Here is a 23,302-nt window from a genome sequence, read left to right as displayed (position 1 = left end):
TTGAAAAGATCATTCCATTTATTGTTCCTCCGTTGATCCCTTGACACTAGATGTGGACATTCTCGTTACCGGCAGTAACACATTACTGCGAAAATCAGTCAATAATAACGAGCAATTTATGTCTATCAAATGCACACATATTTACCAATTGAACTGTTTCCGGCTGCTTGCGTTTCTAATTTAGGTCAGTCAATCGCAACCAAAATTTTCATTTGAGGCTTTCCGGACGTGAACATTTATTCACACTTTCGGAAACATTTCGAAATATTTCAAAGCATTGAAGCGAAGCAAGCGTTCGGAAAAGGGCCCTTACTCATACTGACAGGACCCGGGGATGCGCACAGCCTCGGTAACATTTCCTGGCCGGGGCGGGAAATCCTATTAAATCGTTCCGATTGCATTAATAACGTACGCATGGGTCGATACCACAGTTCGAACTGCCAAAGCTCGACTTCTCAGGCTCAACTCAAATGTCGGGACGCGGCTACACTCCGTAATTACTGACCTACATCCACACCACCAGGTAAGTCCCCAGCGGACGCTGACGCTCGTGACCCGCTGATTGCACCGTAAGGTCCCCGCAATAACAGCCGATTTAATGCCTTTCTCGTCTGAAAGCGGTATCAGCGAGCACTGACATCTGTAACATAATGGCAGCCGCGAGTCTAGCGCCGACAAACCGATAATCAATTCGTAGACGGGACTAGACCACAGCAACTAAGGGGACGTCATGGCCTCAGGGCATTCAACCATTCAAAGACAAAGAGGACGGCAGGGATGATGATATGTACGTGACCGTAAAGGTAGTATTAGTGTCACCCTTTCGAAAATTGCAGTGATGAAGTTTATCTTGAAAAGAGACAATGCCAACCGCAACAGTTCTGGTGCCGCGAACCTCCTACAGCTGGAGGCCTCGCTTTGTGTCATGCTATGCCACGCCACGCGCAGGCGCGCCGGAGTCTCGCCTCGAGACCCAGGACCCAGGAGCGGCGTCCACCAGCGGATCGCAGTACAGCGCTGCTCGAGACGGTGTCAGGGGCGCGCGTCCTGCGAGCCGAGACCAAAGGAGCCGCCCAGCGGTGTGCCAAACAGCATCACGGCAGCTCGCTCCTCTTGCGGGAAGGAGCCCCAGCACCGAGCTAGCGATGCGCGCGCGCGCGTGGACGGCCGCGCACCGGGCCGCCACAGACACTGACCTCCTCGTAGTCGTGCTCGGCGGCCTCCGAGCCGGGCACGTTGCCCATGACTGTTACTGGGACGGCGCCGCGGGCCGCACTGCCGCCGGCGGCCGGCGCCGTCCAGCCGCGCGGCACCGGACTGACGTCAGCAGCCGGCGCATCACGTCGCCGCTCGCCGCACACGGCGCACTCACAGCCGGCCCGGCCAGAGCCCGCCCGGCCAGCCGCCGCCAGCGCGCAGGCGCCCGTCGAATCGATGCTGGCGCTGCGTCGGGCGCGGCGCGCGCCGGCGCCACCTGAGGCCGGACACGCGCAGGGTGACGGCGGCGGCGCCGGCCTGCAGTCGGCATCGCCCCACCATGACGCCGTCGGCGCTCACCTGACTCAGCTCAGACGGGACGGAGGCGGCGGCGGCGGCGGGGCAGAACTGATACGGCTGACGCTGACCGTCAGCTCTCACCCCTTCCTGCGCCCGACGGAGGCGCCACGCGATCTCCAGTCATCGCCGAAGAGCGTGCCCGCAATTCGTACCGATAGTCGAATTACTGACCATTAAGACTTCGGTATATTATGATAGACCTCATCTGAAGGGTATAAACAACCATTTTACAGCTTAAATACACGGCGCTTCCTCAGCTCCTCGGACTAGGACTAAATCTGCGAACAAGTCTGCGGAGGTTGACGAGACGGTTATGCCAGGATGCCCACCGTACAGACCTGACGTACCAGCTCAGACGTACGTAAAACAAACCAACATCGATCGCAGAGCTATACGTTCAATGTATATCGCCCACGCTAGATTGGGCTAGCAGAACAAAGGATGAGTCACACCTTCGGGCCTGCTCCCAAAACCTACTGGAATAAACGTTCGGAAACAGTTCCCATAATGTGATACAAACACGCACCGACATTACGTACAGAACGATACTTGCTAAATATTGTAATCTATCTCCGACTCTAAAAAGCTTGGCCACAATTATGGACACCACTATCAACACTAGGCTAGGATGGATATCATAATATGGTTATTCATGCATCTTTTATCTTATATGGTTATTCCTAAATTTCACCGTCACGTTGCGCTTAATAAATGAATGACAAAAAGGTTTCTGCTACCCGAAATCCCGATGCAGGCCGGTTTGAGCTGGTTTAGGAGCCCGTGCGCCACGGCGCCCTTGCATGCATGCAACGTAACGTATAAACCGAAAGCCGTACCCAATGACATAAACATAGGGCAAACCCATGGAATCGTGCAATCCTAGGGCAAATTTGAAGATTATTAAACAATAAAGTCACTGTTACTGGCCACCTAACGCCTCTCCACCTTCAGCTATTTGAAAGGGAAGTCCAAAGCAAACACAGTTCGCAGGCACCTAGTTCTAGAGTTATACTGTTTGTCTGACACATGACATTTGCCCCTGTTAGCCGTTCCATAGTTAAGCTTTTCGGGCATTCAATTCCCGGGATCAAGCCAAACTCTATATAAACTTGTGTTATGCAATCCCCTACATTTTCCGCCCTTTGAAAATCTCAGATCCCATCCATTTAAGTCAGGAAAACAAAAACGTCATACATTATAAACCGTCTATAATTCGCTAAGGAGCATCAATATGAGCCGGGTTGGTCTTCCACCTACGTCTGTTAGAGCTTGTTCATTAGTTCACAGCCTGGGTGACACATTCCTACTTATACATGCATATATGAGCGCTGCTATCAGACTTACCGGCGACTCCCGCCCGCGCTTAGTGTCGCCAACTCGCGCAGGCTCAGGGGAGCCGCCGAGCTGAGGTTTTGTGACCCCTGCTGAGGTTTTGTGACTCTGCCGAGGTTTTGTGACCACTGCCGAGGTTTTGTGATCCCGCTGAGGTTTTGTTACCGCTGATGGGGTTGTGTGACCCCTAATGAGGTTTTGTGACTGCCGAGGTTTTGTGACCCCTGCTGAAGTTGTGTGACTCGTTTCTCGCCCCCCCCCCCCCCCGTTTCGTCCCTGCAACAACGTCACATAAATCGGGAGAAAGGCGCCAACATCCGCTTTTTCTAGGGGTTGGGGGGTTGGGTTCTCAACTGCAAACGTATGTGAATGCATGCATACATGCCTGCGGATGAATATTGCTGTTGTATCTGCCTCGGTTATAAACTTCACTGAAGACTCAACTGCCGTTGTTTCACCGTCACTGCGCAGAATTAACAAATGCAAGTGTATTTCAAAATAATCAAATCGCCCCCCCCCCCCCCCTGAAACGAGTTACGTACGGCGCAATCGGCGGCCATCGGATGCAATTTAGACAGCCAACGACTTATTGTCCAAACTAATCAGAAATAACACGCGCATGTGCTCAGTTTACATACAGACTTGTTATCACGGCGTAACCATAACTTTCGGACAGCACCTCGCGCATACACACATTGTCAGCATATAGCGTATGGTTTATGTGCTTACGGGCCATCTGGGACCGCAACCAACCGCCGCAAGTCGGATGGAGCTTTACTGCTTCCGCGTGTTTATTATGGCAAAGAGCCGCGTGTTTTACTTTCCGCCGGTGGGTGTGTCGCTCGTCCTGTTGTAAGAACAGGCCCGGCGTGGCGGTGTTTTTGGTTCTCTCAGTGGCTCTGGTTTGGAGCGGCGCTGGCGGTTGCGTCAGCGCACCAGCGACGCCCAACAACTGTTTGGAGAGCGCGCGCACCAGGAGTACCTCGTCACCATTGCTCACATAGTAATGTTGACAGCACCCAGTGTTGGCCATGTGTGTGTTCTACATCATGATACGCCTTCAGCCGTATCGAGATACGGTACCAGCCTAACTGGACTGCGGCAATATGGTCGCCAAACGTTAAGTGGTAACAATCGGCAGCTTCCGGCTCACTAACTCCTTCCCTGGTCCCTTGAAGAGATATAAGAATGGTTAGCTTTGCGGCCAATATTCTTCCGCTACGTTGGGGCCGTCACCTCCACACCTGACACGAGTATCATGAGTTGGCTAAGCGGGGTTGACAATAGGTATTTGCTAAATCTTGATTACAGTAACAATTAAGTTCGATACGGTGCAATGCAAAATGGCCAGTGATAAAATGAATGCATGGAGCAGCTTAATTTCCATGAGCCTCGAGTTTCACGGGCTTCATTTGTCTACCGGGCTGTCTTGGTTACATTGCAGTACCTTTGCAACGTAGACTGCGATACCAGTCAGAGGGCAACCATGTGCCACTGCATGTCATATGTACTGTACAGCTGACTCAGTGGATTTCAATTGTCTGCATCGCCTGCTTTGTATTACCTAATCTGGGAGTCGACTTCTCTCGGGTGCAGCGGCCACGTGACTCAGCAGCTCGCTCAGCCGTTGCAGCCAGTACGAAGCACTTGCACAGCATACTTCTGTTGGTAGGGCTCGATCGGCAGACGGGAGATATTTGCCTGAGGCTTGCCTGGACGCCTAGCGGACCGATGCTGGGCCACGGGTGGACGCTGTAGTGCGCACAAGACCGGCCGAAGCGCGGCAGCCTTCTCACGCTGGCACGTCTCGGACACAAATGGGGAACACGTCGGCTGCATTAATTCGATGGATGCGCATAATATGTTAAATGTTAGCCTCGGAAAGGTCGGGAATAAGGCGTACAGTTAGCTGAGAGATCTCAGAATGCTGCAACCCATCATGGCACACATGAGACACCTTGTTGAAGCAATGGGAAAATAATGGCATGTGTGGAGATATTCCATATGTGATTTACCAACTGTACTTTAGGATTACGGCCCGACCCGCCAGATGAAGCGGGAAGGCGGCCGGTAATTGGCTGGTAGGTCGGCATGTACCCGAATCGATGGTGCATTTCTGCTGTATATTCTATCACCAATAACTTGACACTTCATCTGAAGTACCAGCGATTTATTATTATACTGCATATTGCACGCACCCTGACTGGGACATTGAGCAATTCTTTCGCACCTTCCGTGATATGTCTTCAACAGCATCTTTTTTTAAATGACCACGATCTTTTGAACGGATAGATTTCTGGATCAGAGCTCACGCTACGCAGCGCTTGTCCCGCGAACTGCGCCCTGTGCCCTCCAACTGTGGAATTTCAGGTCAGCGGCAGAATGTGACGGCAAAAGTTTAATGTATCGCAACGCTCGGCACGGGCCGTTCTGCCCTCTGACGTCACCAGGCCTTCAGTGCATCGCTGTCACTAGCCGCGGGTCATCCCAGTCAAGTACAGGTCATCACGCTTGACATTGAAGTCGCCGCCGCATTAGCTCACCAAAGCACCGTTTCATAAACCAAACTGGCTGAGCTGTGTACGTGCTAATGCAAGGGCTGTTCAGAGTCAATGTCACGCCCGGGGAAGCGTGGAAAACTGAGCGAAGTGCGACCTGAACATGCCCGATGCAAGACATGCAATATGCAACGTATGCGAATGGAATCTGTGACGGATGCCCCACTGGTGTAATTTATTTAAACGCTAATCCACAGCCCAGAGGATTTGACACATAGGTTGTAGCTTTGCCCGTATAACTTTTCAGCTGCTATGAAGATTCAAAACTGCATTCCGCACCATTCCACCATTCCGCCACCATTCCAATCATGAATAATCCTGTCGCGCCTTAACGGCGCCACGGGATATTCGAGCCCACAATCAGGTCTGGGAGACCGGGACCGAGCGGTGACTTCTGGCACGAGCAGCGAGATCAGATAAGATGCCCGAACCACTCAGCGCAGACAAACACTCCACAGCAGATGTTGCGTCACCAGGCTCTTCTGGCCTGCAATGTGGCAACGCTGGGACAAAATGTGGCAGCCGGCCTTGCACAGCCTTTCGGAGCATGTTGCGTTGCACAGTCGCCTTGTCCCCGTACGCAGCCTCCTGGTCTCTGACCTCTTGATGCACTGAGCTTCTGGTGTACTGAGCCCCTGGTGTTCGGTGCTCCTGGTATTCTGAGCTCCTGGTACTCTAAACTCATGGTGTTCAGAGCTCCTGGCGTTCTGAGCTCCTGGTGCTGAATTACTGGTGTTCTGAGCTCCTGGTGTTCTGAGCTCCCAATGTTCTAAGCTCCTGGTACTCTGAACTCCTGGTGTTCTGGGCTCCCGGTGCCCTGATCTCCCGGTGTTACCCGTCACCGCTGCTCTGGGCGGCGGAGTGACCCAGGCACGGCAACAGTGACGCACACGATCTCGACGGGCAGCCCGCGGTTTCGGCAGCTGCCGGCGCCGCCCCGTAGGGTCACGCAGACCACCGCCGCAGGGGTGGTCTGCGTGAGATGCAGCGGGTCTCCGCCGAAGTCAGCTGGTAGTTCCCGGGCTGCCGGCATACTTTTCCTACCAGCCCAGTGGGTTCACATGCTGAATGCACGATTTATGAATTTCTGGAAGCGAAACGGCGCCCATCCTGCTTGGCAGATTTCACTGACAAGCTCACATGAGCCATCTTGCTTTGCTGGTTTTTGCCGATTCATCTGTTATTTTTTCATTGCTAGCAAAACATAACGCCAAGCCGAAAAGAGTCAAGCTTTCTCTGCACGATGCACCTCAAATTTTACCACTTTCCATCCGCGCCATGCAACTCAGATGTTAGCGCACCGCGTCCATAATTGAAAAGTCACGCGATCAGCGCCAGCTGACCAAAAATTCTCCTAGTTTCCTTAAAAACTTCAGTCACTTGTTGTTAGCAAATATTTCGTGTCGTATGCATAATGCAACGCTGTCCAGCTACCTGCACAGAAATCGGCACACAATACGTATCTAACCTATACGTTGTGAACTCAACGCAACTATCACACAACATATGTATATAAGCCACTGGTTTAGTTTCAAGTTTGGTCAACAGGAGGGGGGAGGGGGGAAGGAGGTGCTCCACCCGCGCACCCCTACTTTGATAAGAAAGTGGGCAAGTTTCTGGAGGAACACGTTTATTGGTGTGTTTCGAAAGTGGGTTCCGTCATGCCAGATGTTTCTTTATCTTCCCTGCTCAGCATACAAACCGCGCGTTTTGCGAAGCCACCCACCTGACTTAGCCCATGCGTTTAGGACATAAAGCGCATCCAAACTATAAGTACAGTCGCTATCGAAACGTTTGAACCACGCTGTCACCGATTACGGGCAACTAAATATGCGGTGGAAACTGACACTCTGAAAACACACCCCTGCCTCTACTTCCATAGCAGAGGCCGGCTCTGTGACGGTGACCGGTTAGCACCGGTTAGCACCGACTGCCCCCTCCCCCCCCCCCCCCAAGCTTAGAATCCGGCCGCCTGCCGTGTCGTCTAACAGCCGGGTGACGGCGCGCCCCCTGACCCAGCCGGTGCTCCGCCGGGCCGCCCCCTGACCCGGCCGGCACACCGCCGGGCCGCTACCAGACAACGGCCGGGTGGTAGTCCAGCACGAAGGGATCGGTAATACCCCTCTTGAACCGCAGCGAATGGCTCGGAGTCCGAGGACACGAGCCTCGCGGCTGGCGCGGGCCGTGCTGGGTACGGTATGCAACCGAGCGTCGGCAGACCGGACACAGCGACCGAGCGTCGGCAGACCGGACACAGCGACCGAGCGTCGGCAGACCGGACACAGCGACCGAGTGTCGGCAGACCGGACACAGCGACCGAGCGTCAGCAGACCGGACATAGCGACCGAGCGTCGGCAAACCGGACACAGCGACCGAGCGTCGGCAGACCGGACACGGCAAGCGACCGAGCGTCAGAAGGGACACAGCGACCGAGCGTCAGCAGACCGGACATAGCGACCGAGCGTCGGCAGACCGGACACGGCAAGTGACCGAGCGTCAGAAGGGACACAGGGACCGAGCGCCGGCAGACCGGACACGGCGACCGGGCGTCGGCAGACCGGGCACAGCGACCGAGCGTCGGCAGACCAGACACGGTCGTAGTTCCAAAGGATACCGAGACTATGTGGCAACAACACAGACGTGATTGGATGCTTGACGTGCTAAGATCATTGCACGAGAAGACTTACCAGGCTTCATGTACCCCCATCATTGACGACAGTGCACGCCGTTGGTGACAAGGATAACGTCATTCTGTTCACTGCTGGCGAGGACTATGCTCGAAGCACAAACAGATCCTGGAACGTGTTGTTTACGTCTTGTTAATAGCTAGCGGTAGGCAATCAGGCAAACCTACTCTTGGAACTCAATCGGGAACGGGGAACTCAAAGCGGCCATCTTAGAACGCCTTACAGCGTAAGGCTGATGACGTTTTGATAGACTTGTTTGCTTGATGATATCTATGACGAAGGCTCATAATGACTGATGTGGAGCCCATCCATTCATCGTCCACGTAGAAGAGTATTCACTCTGGACGGCGTCCGCAAAACCCAGGATGTTGCGAAATCTGCTACCATCAAGAAAATGTACGCATATTTAATATTCGCTGACAGGATTCACCCGTCGAAATGGCCAGCAACGTACTGCCGGCGACCACGCATGCTGGTGCTTTTCAAGGGTGCCACAGTCACCAAAATAGAAAAAAGGTTGGACACAATCCCCCAACACTGTGTGACCATTGCACTCCACCAATGGAGACCAGTCAGGACACATCCAATGAAGAGGGAAGCTTCGGTTACAGGACATCCGGACAGCATCAGAGCTGTGGTTCCAGAACATCCGGACAGCACCGAAAAAACGCCCCATATCGAGCGAAACGAGCTGTATGAGGAGTCGGAGCTCCAGATCACTGGGGTGGGCGTTTCCCCGCAACTGTCGGGGCGGCAGCCCGAGCTCAGGCTGCCATAGCGCTGCTGGTCAGAGGCGTCCTGACAGTGACCCGACAGTGGACGCTGCTGCTCAGAGGCGTCCTGACAGTGGCCCGACAGTTGGCGCTGCTGCTCAGAGGCGTTCTGACAGTGGCCTAACGGTGGGCGCTGCTGCTCAGAGGCGTCCTGACAGTGACCCGACAGTGGACGCTCCGGGGTGACGTCCATTACAAACAGCTGCCCACAACTTGCAGCCTATGACGTCAGATGTAAGTGCGTTACAACAGTTCCTACGGCTTGGAGGATAGCCGCCTGCGTATGACGTCAGGACTTGCGACGTCACAGGTAGCAACTCAGTTAGGTACTTTGCCATTGGGAGACGCGGCCCAGGTGTCGGACCGCTCCACCCACACAGTCCATGGTGCTATGCGCGGAAGGCGCCAGGCCAGCCCGTAAAACTAAGGCAGTTCATTTTGTCCACGTTTCGGACATGGCGGGATACCAGGCGTGGGAAAGGATCTAGTCTATTCTTAGTTTTTCCCCCTTTGTCCATTTGTTCGGGCTGCATTGTTGCCTAGCTGTCCACCTGCTAGCAGTACAAGAAGAGATGCATAATCCGTGCACAGTGGCCACAAGTAAGCTAACCGGTGACATGCCTTTGATAAAAGTTCTTGAAGAGGGGAACGGGTCTGGCATAAAACACTTGTGCCACTATTCTATACGCCTTGGAACATAATCTGTGCGCATAACTCTTAGTTTACAAGCACTCGTTCCTGCAATTACCACGGGCGTGGCGTGCATTTGTACCCGTTCCGTGGGCTTTGTGAAGTTTGAAAGGTGCTGCTTTTCTGGCCACACACCCGGTAGGCTGAGGTGCACAGACCACCTGCGAAGCGACACAGACAGGCTGGTGGACACCGGACCGGGCACAGCTGGGTACGGGGCTGGGACGGTCCTGTCCGGCGCGGTGTCCAGCCCTGTCCGGCCCGGTGCCCTGCCCTGTCCGGCCCGGTGTCCTGCCCTGTCCGGCCCTGTTTGGTCCGGCGCCCAGCCATGTCCGGCCCGGTGCCCAGCCCTGTTCAGTCCGGTGCCCTGTCCAGTCCAGTCCTGTCCGGCCCGGTGCCCAGCCCTGTCTGACCCTGTCCGGACCGGTGCCCAGCCATGTCCGGCCCGGTGCCCAACCCTGTCCGGCCAGGTGCCCTGTCCTTTCCGGTCCTGTCCGGCCCGGTGCTCAGCCCTGCCTGGCCCTGTCCGGCCCGGTGTCCAGCCCTGTCCGGCCCGGTGCCCTGCCCCGTCCGGCCAGGTGCCCAGCCCTGTCCGGTTCTGTCCGGCCAGGTGCCCAGCCCTGTCTGACCCTGTCCGGCCCGGTGCCCTGCCCCGTCCGGCCAGGTGCCCAGCCCTGTCTGGCCCTGTCCGGCCCGGTGCCCCGCCCTGTCTGGCCCTGTTCTGCCCGGTGCTCAGCCCAGTCCGGCCCTGTCCGGCCCGGTGCCGACGGCCGGCCGGACGCGCCGCTCCAGGCCGAGCGCGCGCCAGCAGACGGTCCAGCGGTCGCCCGCTGATGGCAGCTGTGCCGGACCACGCCTGCACACGGCCATGACCAGCTGATTAGCGCGGCGCACCGGGCTCAGCCACTGATAGCAGCACCACCGCCGGCCGGTCCGCAGCTGGGAGGAGGCCAGATCAGGAGTACTCTGACCTCAGCCCGAGCCACATGGGGCCAGGACCCCCGGGTCGCGCGTTACGTCGACGCCGAGCGGTGCGGCGCCGGGTCCCCGGTAATTCGGCGGTCCTGCTCCTCCTCCTCCCCACCCCAGGTATGAGCTGTACCTATACAGAACTGCGGTGCCTTAAGCCCAAGTGAAGAGCACGTGATATTCTGAACTCGACCAGTGTGGTCGCGTGCCCCTGACAAACACATCATCACGGACCACAGCCACGCGATGGGGTGACCTAGTCAGCTGGTGGCGCGGGACAGTCACGAGGTACGTTGTCGAGCCCGTCACGTAGTCTATGCATGTCTGGATGTTTGATTCAGCATGGGATTGCAAGGGCTCGACAAGAAAAGTCTCGAGCTTGACCTGCCCGACGGTGGCATATACACACGGATTGGAAGCATTTAAGAGTTTAATGTCAGCTAATGTGCAAACGCATCCGCATTCTTCACGCTCGGCTGAACGTGTTTGCTCGACACAAATAACGATGGGAAGCATTTGCTCGGACAGACTGGAGCCGACCGGCCTGCCCAGCATCACACGAATACAGCCCACCTCGGGCTCTACCGCCCCGGCCAAAGCTGCCCTGCTGGTGCACTGCTGAGGCTAAGGCCGGGAAAGCCAGCCGACGGCAGCTGCCGAACCGCGCGATCTGGGCCCACCCGGCCCCAGGAGCGCGCACACCGCCCCAGCCCATCCGCATCAGAGGGGTATAAACCGGTCAACTCAGCGGCACGCGCAATCAATCTCCCGAAAAGCTGGCCATGGCACACGGGAGCCCCGGCCTGGTGCTACCGGCTGTGTTTGGCCGCCCGCTTACAGAATGTCACGGCCTGTCTCCTCGTAACCGGGCGGTTATTTACGTTGTCGGCGCATTCCGCTCGATCAACTCGGGCGCGACCTTCTCTGAGAGTCTCACGCGACGGCGGCATGCCGGGCCGGGTGATGTCCTGATCTTAACCCGTTCACCACTCAGCACGCGGCCGACCAGTGTGATTGCCTGACTAAAGCACATTTCAGTTTTTACACACGACGTGATTGAGCACGGACTGCTTCGGCCCACACCTCGGCGCCAGTGCACCGGCGCCACTGGGCGACCCGGCCGCCTGCCGCCGTGGTCAGGCTGGGCACTGCTGGTGGCCCAGTCATCCGGCCTTCCCCGCGGCTGGGGGCGGCACGCACGCCGCCCCTCCATGCAGCCGACGCCGACGCACGCGCTTCGCCGGCGAGCCGGGCCAGCGGGCGCCGCGGCCTGGCGACGGGCCAGGGGCGCCGGGACGACCGTCAGCCGCCGCCGTCACAGCGCACGCCCGCTGACGTCGCGGCAGCCGTCAGGCTCCTCTGGGTCGAACGGCCCACTCACAGCCTAATCACGCACGTGCGGCGGAGCGGCGCAGCACTTCAGGGTCGGCCGGGCAGGAGATGAGGCTGATTCTGGGAGCATGCGTCCGGCTCTGGGTCTGGTGCCTGAATTAGTGCGTGGCAGAGCCTTTATTTACCCCCCCTCCCCCCCCCATACATCCCATATTCCACCCCTTTATCCCTCCAAAAGGCGTCCTCAGACCGCGACTTCTAGCCAGAGTTCACTCGCTTTCACGGCGCCGGCCCGAGCCTTGGGAGTATGGGTCCGACATGGCTTCCAAAGTAAAGAATCGGAACATTAAAAAATACGTGACCGCAGGGAAAGCGCAATTTACACATCACCAGATTGCCAAGGATTGACATCACTGCAGGAGCGTGCGCAAATAGGGCTCCCTCAGTAAATGTATGATGTATATTTACCGCACCGTCGCGTTGATAGGAGATAGATAGATAGATGGAGCGACCCCCTCCCCTCCTAAGGAGTTTTGGGTAACCTCTCCAGCATGTCACGCAATCGCGCTCAAAATTGTCAGCAACCAATGGGCAAACATTGACAAAAAGGTGTTCCAAGCTTTTCTGGCTGCGGAGCAGCGGCGGTTTTGGGGGATGCTGCGTGACGATCTCCGCCCGGCGCGAGCGGCGGGCGGACACCGCCGATACCGCGGATCGCCCGCGGCGGGCCGACGTCGATACATTAAGGGAACCATATACCATAAACGTACACTCAAAACAAATGCAAATATGCACCAATGAATTGGACAAGCAACACGCCTGCTAATGTTTTGTGCCGCCACAAGACATTATCTCGTATGTATGACGCTAAGCTGAAAAGGTGTGATTTTCCGGAAAACTTTACCTTTAAGCTGGCATAATAGGATCCTTTAATAACGTAGAAGCATATGAAATTAGTACCAATCGCGAGATCTCGTTAAGACCAGTCAGTTGATGCTTTCCGCTGAGCTCTTTTTTCATTAGTGTAGAAGCACGAGGGGGTCGCATGCCCCCCTCCCCAATCAGTTCACGTCAAGAAAAAACAGCGAATCGGGGTGAGGGTTAACATGCGCCCGGGTGGCCGGCTGGATAACCTTCGCTCGGGTAGAGGAGGGCGGGGGGGGGGGGGTCAATCCGACCCCACAAAGATCTCGGGAACTAAAACAGCTAAAAACACCAAATTTACCGGGTGTGTTGACTTGTACATGAACTCACTTAGGTTCCAGTTTCAAGTTCCTGGGTTATGACCTTCGGATCAAATGAGGTCAAACAAGGCAAAATTCCAGGTTGGTCTCCAAAGTGCTCCAAGAACCTAGATAACAACTTCTAAGCAAAAGGTCACATGCTCATTTAAGGTCAGTGACCTTGTTGAACCTTTGAAGATCATGGTAACCAAAATCATACAACATGCTCTGAGTTTCGCATTTAAATAAGCAACAAATATTACGCCAGGCAGTATGTTCCGAAAAACAAAATCTTGACCTGGGTCATTTTAGATCAATGGCTTATTCTGACCTCTAAGAAGTCCATGGAAGATGCATGATGCGGCTCCAGCTATCAATAAATTCGAAATGAGCACCAGAAAATACCCCATACAGCAAGCCCAAGGGTAATAAAACAGGTTGGTTTTGACCTTGGTCTGAGCTTCATACCTGACCTTAGGTTAACGTTATTTGCTCATTCAACTATTGTGTTGCCTAAGAAAGCATCTCAGAGATGTATGACTTCGTCTAACACTCCGTTGTTGGATCAGATCAAACGATCCCCTGGAAATTGACTTCGCTGAAACCATGGCCTGACTGACCAGCCACAGACCAGCGAGCTTACAAGATAAATTGAAATTGTTGATGCCAACGATCCGCTATTCAATTGTCTACAGCTAAGTAAAACTTGGCGCGGCTACGCCGCGCCGTTCGGAAACCGTTCGGAAAACCTTAGGGGGGGGGGGACGGGTCAGTTTCACCCCCACCCGAGCGCGTGTTAATACGTGCACGAGTGAAGGTTAACACTAAACATATGGGTAAGCGTAACATAAGTAGGCTGAGCGCGCGTGATGTTTCACACCATGAGTCTAAGTGCTCAACTGGGCTGTCAGTGAAAACCGGCAGTGCCCCCTTGCCACGAGATCCTGCATACAACCCGGTGTCAATACAAAGGAAAAGGCTGGAACGCGTGAATATTTTTACTTGGTTCTTTATTTACGCATCCTTCAACTTGACCACTTGCAGCACTCACACCGTATGTTTTGAGACTCGTTTTCCCCGTAACATGACCCACGCCCACGTCTCAAACAAGGCTGCATACATCATGGAACAGTGGTAAGCCTTGATTCGTTGTTTTAACCCAGCCCGGCATAACCTTACCTGGCGCCTTGCCGAGACACCGTTGGAATAATCGTCAATGTATGGCACGGTACCGTTCTCGGCACTGACAACTGCATCTTTCAGACGAGTTTCCTTCAACATGAGGCTGATACACATTCAGTGGTTGCACTGAACAAGCAAACTTATCTCAAGTCTGGCTAAGCGTGACCTGCGACAACGGTCAAGATATGGCTCAGCAAGGAGCAGCCTTTGGAGCAGCCTTTCACCACAGTCGTGCCGGCCCGCAGTCTGTTGGTCCCATCCGAGCAGCGCCACGGAGCGGCCTCGTGACAAGGACGCTGGCCGCAACGCTGGCCGCCGCTGGCAAGACATGGCACAGGCACGGACGCTGGCCGCCGCTGGCTGGTCCGGGTGCTGGTCAGGGCCGGGCCGAAGGAGGCCGAGGAGCTCCGGGCTGAGGAGACAGGCAGGGAGAGGGCGGCTTGGACAGGCACAGTATGGCACGGCGGGATCAGGCGGGCGGGACGACATGCACAGGCACGGACGCTGGCCGCCGCTGGCCGGCCCGGGTGCTGGTCAGGACCGGGCCGAAGGAGGCCGACCAGCTCCGGGCTGAGGAGACAGGCAGGGAGAGGGCGGCTGGGACAGGTACGGTATGGCACGGAGAGTCGGGAGAGCGGGACGACATGGCACAGACAGCCGGCATTTGTCCTGTGTAAATCTGCCACCCCTCCGATAACGGCTGCAGAAAGACGAGGGAGATGCACGACTGGTACAGCTACACTGACACCAGATAGGATATCTCAACTTCATGTGGCTGGCCCCAGCCTGATTTCCTAACGAGTATTTGCGTGAATCAACCATCTTTTCTTTTAATGTAATCATCTGCCAGATTTCAAAATCAGGCATGATTAGGGTGAAGCTATTCGTACCCTCTCAAGCCGAAGGTTTCACTTCCAGTTCACTTGATACGCATGGGTGCCATGTCAGTCAGCATGGGTGCCATGTGTGCCGCGCATGGGTGCCATGTCAGCCAGCATCACACAGGCACTGGACACAGAGGCACGGAGGCAATTGTGAACCAGGAGGAGGGATAGCACACATTTGTGTGCAGAAGCAACCCTAAGGATGAGATAGAGCTCATACCGTCTGAAATGGGAAGGCCTCAAAGGGCATATTGTCCTCCACATGTCGCTGCTATGCAGTAAGCATCTCAAGATACTGCGTCAGTCGCGAGTCCAAGAACGACGGCAGAGGGGGGGGGGGGGGGGGGGGGGGGCTGCAGTACAGGAAGACCGTGGCCACCAGCAACGGGCCGTGAGCTGACCTCGCGGCAATGGGACACACCTCAATAACGTGTCCCTGCTCCATCTCCTTGGGAAGACTAGATGCACCATGGCACATGTACATGCATGCTATATGGAAACCGTAGGTCATTTATAGCGCATTTACAGTAGTATTATGGCCGACAATAATACCTCCTACTTTTTCATTTCCACCGTGCCAGCAGGCACTGGCTCTGGCTCTGCCTACACCAGACTTTACAGTCATGCCTGGTTTTGATACCAAAGCAAAACACTATCCAGTTTGCTACAAATCAGTTCCATTTCAAACCCGTTTTACCATGTCGGTTATCCCTCCGTTTTGCATCTCCTGGTTAGCACCAAGGACCTTGATATGGAATGTCGCCACACAGGATATGAAAAGTCACCATAACACATCAGCCTCGAAATAGTTAGCTGTCGATGCAAGCTAGCTCCGTCAAAATCGATACATAACAACTATGTCCGATAAAAAAATATCGTGACAATTTTGTTTTCCCTATCTCCCACTTTTCAAATTTTCTTTTCATAGGAATATAAGTATATCAAGATGGATTAGGTGTCGTTTTGTTTTTTTTCAAAAACAGCCCAATAGTTCCGTACTGCTCACTCCGTCAATGTCACAGTCGGCCAAGGGAGCACGTGTGGGTTACAGTTCTGTACAGCTGTGGTGCAATTCACCAGTGTTCGGCAGGAAAAAGGGCACCTCTAACGCTCCGGTCCGCGCTCGCAGACACCTCCCAACCTACTCCTGCCACGGCTTTACACCACGGACGCGCGTCAACAGAACTGCAGCCTCGCTAAGCCCAGGCTGGGCGGGCGAGATTGCATTGCAGAGCATCGAGACTCAGGCATCTCCGCTCAGACAGTCAGACCAACGTACCACCACGAGGGGTTTATCTGGTGTTCCGGGTGGCAGTGTGGCTAGTATTTGGCGGCAGTGCGCCTGCCATTTGGCGACAGTGCGCCTGGTATTAAGCGGCAATGCGCCTTGTATTTGGCAGCAGTGAGCCTGGTAGTTGGCGGCAGTGCGCCTGGTATTTGGCGGCAGCGAGCCTGGTAGTTGGCGGCAGTGCGCATGGTATTTGGCGGCAGCGTGCCTGGTATTTGGCGGCAGTGCGCCTGGTATCTGGCGGCAGTGCGCCTGGTATTCCAGGCGACAGTCTGCCTGGTATTCTAGGCAACCGTTTTCCTAATATTACAGGCGGCAGTGCGCCTGGAACCCTACTACAAACAGCGCGGGATATATCGAGCGAGTGTGTCGGATACGTCAGGCGACAGTGTATCGGACGCGTCGGGCGGAAATGTGTCAGATGCGTCGGGCGGAAATGTGTCAGATGCGTCGGGCGGAAATGTGTCAGATGCGTCGGGCGGCCGTATGTCGGATGTGTCGGTGGTAGTGTGTCGGATGCGTCGGGTGGTTGTGTGTCGGATGTGTCGGGTGGTAGTGTGTCGGATGCGTCGGGCCGTTGTGTGTCGGATGTGTCGGGCGGCAGTGTGCCAGATGTGTCTGGCGGCAGTGTGTCGGGTATGTCGGGCGGCAATGTGTCGGATGTCAGCAACGGAGCGTCGGATGCGTTGGACGGTAGCGTGTCGGATGTGTCGGCAGCAGCGCGTCGGATGTGTTAGCAACAGTGTGTCGGATGTGTCGGCAGCAGGGCGTCGGATGCGTGGGACGGCAGCGTGTGTGTGTGTGTGCGTGTGCCATTGGGGCCTTACGACGCACTCAGCTGCTGAGGATATATGGCGTCGCCTGCCTCGCACCCTGGCGAAAAGGCCGAGCACCGCAGGGAATCGAACCCCCGTACCTCTGGTTTCCCAGGCTCGCGGTGCTTAACGCAGACGCGCTAACCACTACACTGAACCCCCGTGCCTCTGGTTTCCCAGGCGCGCGGTGGTTAACGCAGACGCGCTAACCACTACACTACCGGCACCCCTAGGACGGTAGCGCACCGGATGTGTCGGCAACAGTGCGTCGATGTGTCAGCATCAGCGCGTCGGACGCGTCGGGCGGTAGTGTGTCGGATACGTCGGGAGGCAGTGTGTCAGATATATCGGGCGGCAATGTGTCGGATGTGTCGGCATCAGAGCGTCGGATACTTCGGACGGTAGCGTGTCGGATGTGTCGGCATCAGTGCGTCGGATGTGTTAGCAGCAGTGTGTCGGATATTTAGGGCGGCAGGGTGTCGGATGTGTCGGGTGGCAGTGCGTCGGATGTGTCAGCAGCAGTGTGTCGGATATATCGGGCGGCAGTGTGTCGGATGCGTTGGGCGACAGCATGCCGGGTGCGTCGAGCAACAGCGTGTCGGATGCATCTGACAACAGTGTGTCGGATGCGTCGGGCGAAGTGTGTCGGATGCATCTGGCGACAGTGTGTCGGATGCGTCGGGCCGCTGTGTGGCGGATGTGTCGGCGGTAGCGTGTCGGGCGACACTGTGTCGGATGCATATGGCGCTATTGTGTCGGATGCGTCGGGCGATTGTGTCGGATGTGTCGGGCGACAGTGAGTCGGACGACAGTGTCTCGGATGTGCCGGGCGGCAGTGTCTCGGATGTGCGGTGGTGCGTGCGGAGGCGCGGGCGCCGGGCCAGCGGCGTCCGGCGCCACCTCCGCGCCGGTTCCAGCCGTGTGCGCCGTCAGTGCCGGCGGGATGTCACCCACCTGGCGGGGTCAGGCGCTGGGCGGCCCCCAGCCGCCGGCCGACGGTCACAGCAGCGGGGCCGCCTTGCACAGCTCCAGCAGCACGGGCAGGTGCAGGTCCGGGTCGAACGTCGGGTTCGACCGGTGCTGCGAACGGACGGGGTCACGCGCCGTCAGAACACACCCCGTCACATTCGGACTAACGTGATGCCCAGACACGCATCGCGCACGTTAGAGGAACGAAGTCCATATTGATCAACGAGATGCACTACACCGGTGCCATTTCCTTTCCCAAATCCTCAACTACAAGGCATCTCATGACGCGCGGTGGCGCCGCCAAAAACTGCTGCTGCTCAGTGTAATTATACAGACGACCGCGCGACAAACAAGGCACGCGCATGCGCTAGCCCCAGACAACTCTCGTCTAGTGAGGTCAGGCACGAGCTGGATGCGCGCAGTTTGGCCGTTCTGACGTATCTGGGGGAGAGGCCCTGCCAGGGTGTTTTCGCCGCCGACCGTGGCGGTGCCGCGCCACGCCAGGACCACACTAACAAGGGCGTCGTGAATGGTGCCGCGGCCCGCTGCCCAATAAAAACATACAACCGCGACAGCTCACCAAGCATGTGTAAGCTCGTACGATCTCGACAGATAAATAACGATTCGAATTAATTTTAATTATTTACTAAAAAAGTACCAAATCTGAATCCCGTCACGCAAACACTGGCAAAAGACAGCATTTCAGTTTCACTGCATGAACGTCGCTGCTGGCGCGTCAAGAATCCTGGTCGGCCTGAATGCGACTTGTTCGAGCACCGCAGCATCCACAATGCGGCGCCTCGAGCGGAGAGGGGCCGTCCCTAGTGCGCCGCGCCGACAGGATGTGTCGCATTCTCCGGCGATCCTGTTAACGCGAGGCCATTACGCGTGGCGGCGGCGGCGGCGACGCGGCCGATGTGCGTCGTACCGAGTGTATGACGTCATCGAGCAGGGCGCCGTACCGCTCCAGTCGGACGACCCGTAGTCCGCACCGGAACACCTCGTCCTGGAAGCGGTCCAGTGTGCCGCTGCGGGCCGGCGCCACCACCAGCGCCACGCCCTGAGGGCAGCGCACACGACTGACACTGGCGCCACACAGCGGCACGTCCGGAACTGCTGCCTGGAGGCGGCGCCACCACCATGCAGAAGGAGCGCTTAGCCTCGTGGGATGTCGCAGACATAAAGCAACTTTATGTGACCGGTATGAAATTCACGTTCTGTGGGATTGCTTACGGTTAAAAGCGCGCTTAGTATGAGCGGCGCCTCATAGAAATAGATGAATACACAGGTAAATAGTAACAATGGCTGCCGGTACAAGTCATAGTATGAAATGCTGCCCAAGTTATAAAACAAACTGGAAAACGCCCAGTCCATCCAGTCCCGGTAGTATAGTGAGTTTACGTTAAATTTCCAGCGTGACGCGGCATTACACTTAACGTCTACTGACAACAGTTGAAAATACTTATATGTGAGGGTACAAGATATGGCAGGTCCACATCCACCATCTGAGACGTGCGCACGTCACCAAAGAGCATAACGTCCATTATGTAGACAAAGGTTACTGAGCCGCCAGAGAAAAACAGCAGCCGGTGGCGCAACACTTCATGGTTTTACGCAGCACTACCCCATACTTCACTTGCTCGACCACGAGCATGACTGGCGCCGGGGTACAGCCAAGCGACATTGCACATACGGTGCAAGATTATCTAGCCATCTAACATCTCGCAAGTTTGAGCCCAGCAAGTTTACACACACACACGCACACACACACACGCCTGAAGAAAGAATACACAGCGAATGCATCGCCATGGCACCAGACTGGCAGCAGTTCGCGCGTTTGGTCGCGCACCGGTCTGGTGACCCATCAGGCGCGCGCAACTCTTACCCCAGGCTTGAGCGCGGCCAGGATGAAGCGGGCCAGTGCGTCCCGGGCGTCGTCAAAGAACAGGCTGTCAACGAGCGGGTCCCGTCAGTAGGGGAGCCAGCTGGTGCTGGAACAGCACACCGCACACGCAGGCACACGCCGGAGAAAAGTGACAGCCCAACACAAACAAAGGACGGTCGGTTGAAGAAACCAAGGAGATCCACGTCAAATGACAAAAAACGGGTGTCAGTCACGGCTGGCGGCATACGCTTCAATGATTAGCAGTGACTTGAAGAGACGCCGGACAAGTTCAACACTGCTCACGTCAAGAACGTCACTCGGACCCATCGCACGACACACAGTTCTCCATCGCCCTGGGGCATAGCACTCTGCGAGCGGCACCCTGCGGAGAGAGGTGAGCGTCGCAGTGCACTGACCAGTCCGCCGACAGGATGACGTCAAACTTGTCTCGCAGCGAGGCAACGTCGGTGGGCTCGGTCCAGCGCAGGCGACTGTCGCGCAGAGACAGCGGTCACAAGGGCCAGGCCGAGCGTAACATCGCGAGAGCGCGGGGGGGGGGGCACCAACATAACCGAGTGTGACATCATAACGGCAGGTTAAGCCTCTGGAGATACGACACATATTGTGGAGCGACCCTCGAAACATGATAATACGCGGGCAACGACACAAGAGGTCCGAGGCAGCGGCGTTCGGGGAGGCCGGAAGGCAAACAGGCATGGCCAACGTGACACTTAATGTGCCAGTAATCAGCTGATGAAGTACAGGTAGCAGAACATTGAGACGAGAACATTACCAAACAGTTGACAGAAAATGGCCGGCCAATAGGAGACGGTTATTACGGCGAGCGAGCGAGGGATGGGGTGAAAAGGTGCGGAGAGGGAGGAGGAGGGACAAGGGAAAAGACAGATAGCAGAAATTTAAGATAAAAGAAGAGAGGAAAATGGGACAGAAAGAGGCAGAGAGGAAGGTACGTACGGAAAGACAAATCGTTACACAGAGATAGAGAGGAAGAGACAGCGAGACCGAAAAGGGTGGAGATAGATGCACATAGCGACATATAAGATATAGATCACAAGACGGTCCATGGAGAAGACAAGCAATTCCAGACAGATAGAGACAGAGTTCGGGCGCGCCCCACCTGGCCACCACATCGGTGGTGCCAAACAGCGGCCGGTTCCTGTCGCGAATGCGCGCCACGTTCTGCACGGACGTCTCGTTCCCGTCCGTGAGCAGCACCTGGCGGGCGGCGGCGTAGGCGGCCACCTGGCGGCGGCGCCGCGGTCAGCCGCCGCGGGCAGCGCGCACCACACCGGCGCCGGCCGCCGGGGCCTCGGTCGGCGGAGCCTCAGCCGGCGGCCGGGCTCAGCGCTCTGCGTCGGTCCGACCCCGGCCACTAGGCGGCGCTGTCGTCAGACACTGTCACCGCCAGACCGGGCCCACGCCGGACTGCTCAAAGGTGATGGTGATGCCGCCGTGAAGGTGATGCCGCGCTCACCGGGCGTCCAAGCCGAACGGGCGGAGCTGTTAGTCACCAAGCGTGGCTGATCATGCATTGCTGGTTTGGTTATCAAGGACGGATTGTAAATCATTTTCAGCACAGCATCCACATGCTTTGACACCTAGCATTAATGGGATCCCTGGTTTAATGTAGCACATGCATCAACATAAAATGTCCTTTATCTCCGCTTGGATTCACTGGGGCAGTAGGGAGGGGAAAGCTTTCCAAGACAAAAATCGGGCATCGGGTATCAATTCAAATGACCAGTAAGTTCAGAGTTAGATAACCCCATCTCCCAGTTCAGAGTCCTAGAGTACAGTCCATAGTTCAGAGCTCAGCATAGTTACGAGAAGAACAGAGTTCCATATTGTATGGCTGGGGTACCTGATCCAAGTTTAAGGATCTTGACATATAAGTGAACGATAGCGCACGTCACTGTGACCCACATGGTCTTCCTACTAACGTTATAACCTGGCAAGATGGCATGGCTACCAGAATTTGCAGCAGCACACGATATAGCATGTGCCCATGAAAGGTATAGTGATCTGGTTTATTTACAATCATTTCAGCTTACAAACGATTTTTTCATATGCTGTCCATGCACGACTTAGTTATGGCAAAGTTGGTCGAACACCACAGCAACTGAAAGACGACTAATGCGAAACATTTTCAACGGGAAGCTGAGCAGCGATACAAAAGTAAGAACAGAACACGACAAGGCGACGTGAAAGAACGTAAGGGAAGGCAGTGAGAGCCGCAGCTACGCCACCAGGATACGCAAATGGTGACGTTAGACACACAATAAGTCCACACGCCCATGTGCAGGGAGTGAGGATCGGCGGACAGCGGTTGGCTCTGAGCACCAATAAGCGGAGCCACGGATGAGACGCTGGAGCGGGGTGGTCAGCGCCGGCGGGAGAGCGGGGGCGGGGGGGGGGGGGGGGGCAGGGGGCCTCTGTGAGGGGCGGCCCGCTTACCGTGACGCCCGCCAGGCAGGTCATGCCGCCCCCGACCTCCACCACCAGCTTATCCCTGAACCAGTCGCGGCGCGCCACGCACAGCAGGGTCAGCACCTCCTCCGACGGCCACACACCTGGGGACACACGCGCACACGCGCCGGCGGCGTCCCAGTGCTGCTCACCTGGCGGCGGGCGGGCGCGCGCGCAGCACCGTGCGCATACATTGGATCCGCTCCAACAGGTAACACACACACACACACGCACACGCACACGCATACCCACACATACATCGGATCCGCTCCAATAGGTGCCACATACACACACACGCACACGCACACGCAGACGCACACACGCACACACATCGGATCCGCTCCAAAGGGCACTACACGCCTGGTGACACACGCACACACAGACGCGTGTGCACGCACATCGGCTGCTTCTTAATACTGCACACCTGGCGAAACACACGCACGCACGCACGCACACACGCACACATGCCGTATGCCGTCCCAACGTTTCCATGCGATGACCTACACAAGCCAGTTGCATGGCAATCCCGTAACCTACTGACACCTGTCACGCGACAATACCCAGTGCGCGATATAGCCTCCAGCCAGGGGCGGAGCCTAGCAGTATGTTCCGGCAGCCTCGTCCGCCTGACTTCCGACAAAGACCAGCGAGGCCGTCCGCTTTAGCCCCAT

General features: G+C 56.2%; 2 protein-coding genes across 2 annotated transcripts in view; both read right to left on the bottom strand.

Moving 5' to 3' along the window:
• LOC119108039 (uncharacterized) overlaps positions 1–1,294 on the bottom strand; it is a 31,696-nt gene extending 30,402 nt beyond the window's left edge. The window contains exon 1 of the mRNA XM_037231623.1: positions 1,197–1,294. Within this exon, the coding sequence (XP_037087518.1) occupies positions 1,197–1,244 (48 nt within the window). The 5' untranslated portion in view covers positions 1,245–1,294. The remainder of the gene's footprint in view (positions 1–1,196) is intronic.
• A 9,528-nt stretch (positions 1,295–10,822) lies between these two features.
• LOC119108038 (calmodulin-lysine N-methyltransferase) lies at positions 10,823–23,302 on the bottom strand. Its single transcript, XM_037231622.1, has 8 exons — positions 23,263–23,302; positions 22,620–22,735; positions 21,283–21,380; positions 20,561–20,635; positions 20,145–20,208; positions 19,188–19,319; positions 18,313–18,370; positions 10,823–10,830 (listed from the first exon to the last, which is right to left on the bottom strand). The coding sequence occupies exons 1-8, from the start codon at positions 23,300–23,302 to the stop codon at positions 10,823–10,825; spliced, it is 591 nt and encodes a 196-aa protein (XP_037087517.1).

Source organism: Pollicipes pollicipes, unplaced genomic scaffold (assembly GCF_011947565.3).
Source record: "Pollicipes pollicipes isolate AB1234 unplaced genomic scaffold, Ppol_2.1 Scaffold_6686;HRSCAF=7923_pilon_pilon_pilon, whole genome shotgun sequence".
Classification (NCBI taxonomy): domain Eukaryota; kingdom Metazoa; phylum Arthropoda; class Thecostraca; order Pollicipedomorpha; family Pollicipedidae; genus Pollicipes; species Pollicipes pollicipes.
Note: the sequence above shows the minus strand (reverse complement) of the source record. Positions and strands in the feature narration are given on the sequence as shown.

Bases quoted from the DNA above. Each gene is read 5' to 3' on its own strand.
- LOC119108038 (XM_037231622.1), bottom strand. From the start codon at position 23,302: ATGGGGCTAAAGCGGACGGCCTCGCTGGTCTTTGTCGGAA. The intron at 19,320-20,144 runs GTAAGAGTTGCG...CGCTGCCCTCAG, and splicing joins TGGCCGCGCTCAAGCCTGGG to GGCGTGGCGCTGGTGGTGGC. The intron at 18,371-19,187 runs GTACGACGCACA...GTCCGTTCGCAG, and splicing joins TCGATGACGTCATACACTCG to CACCGGTCGAACCCGACGTT.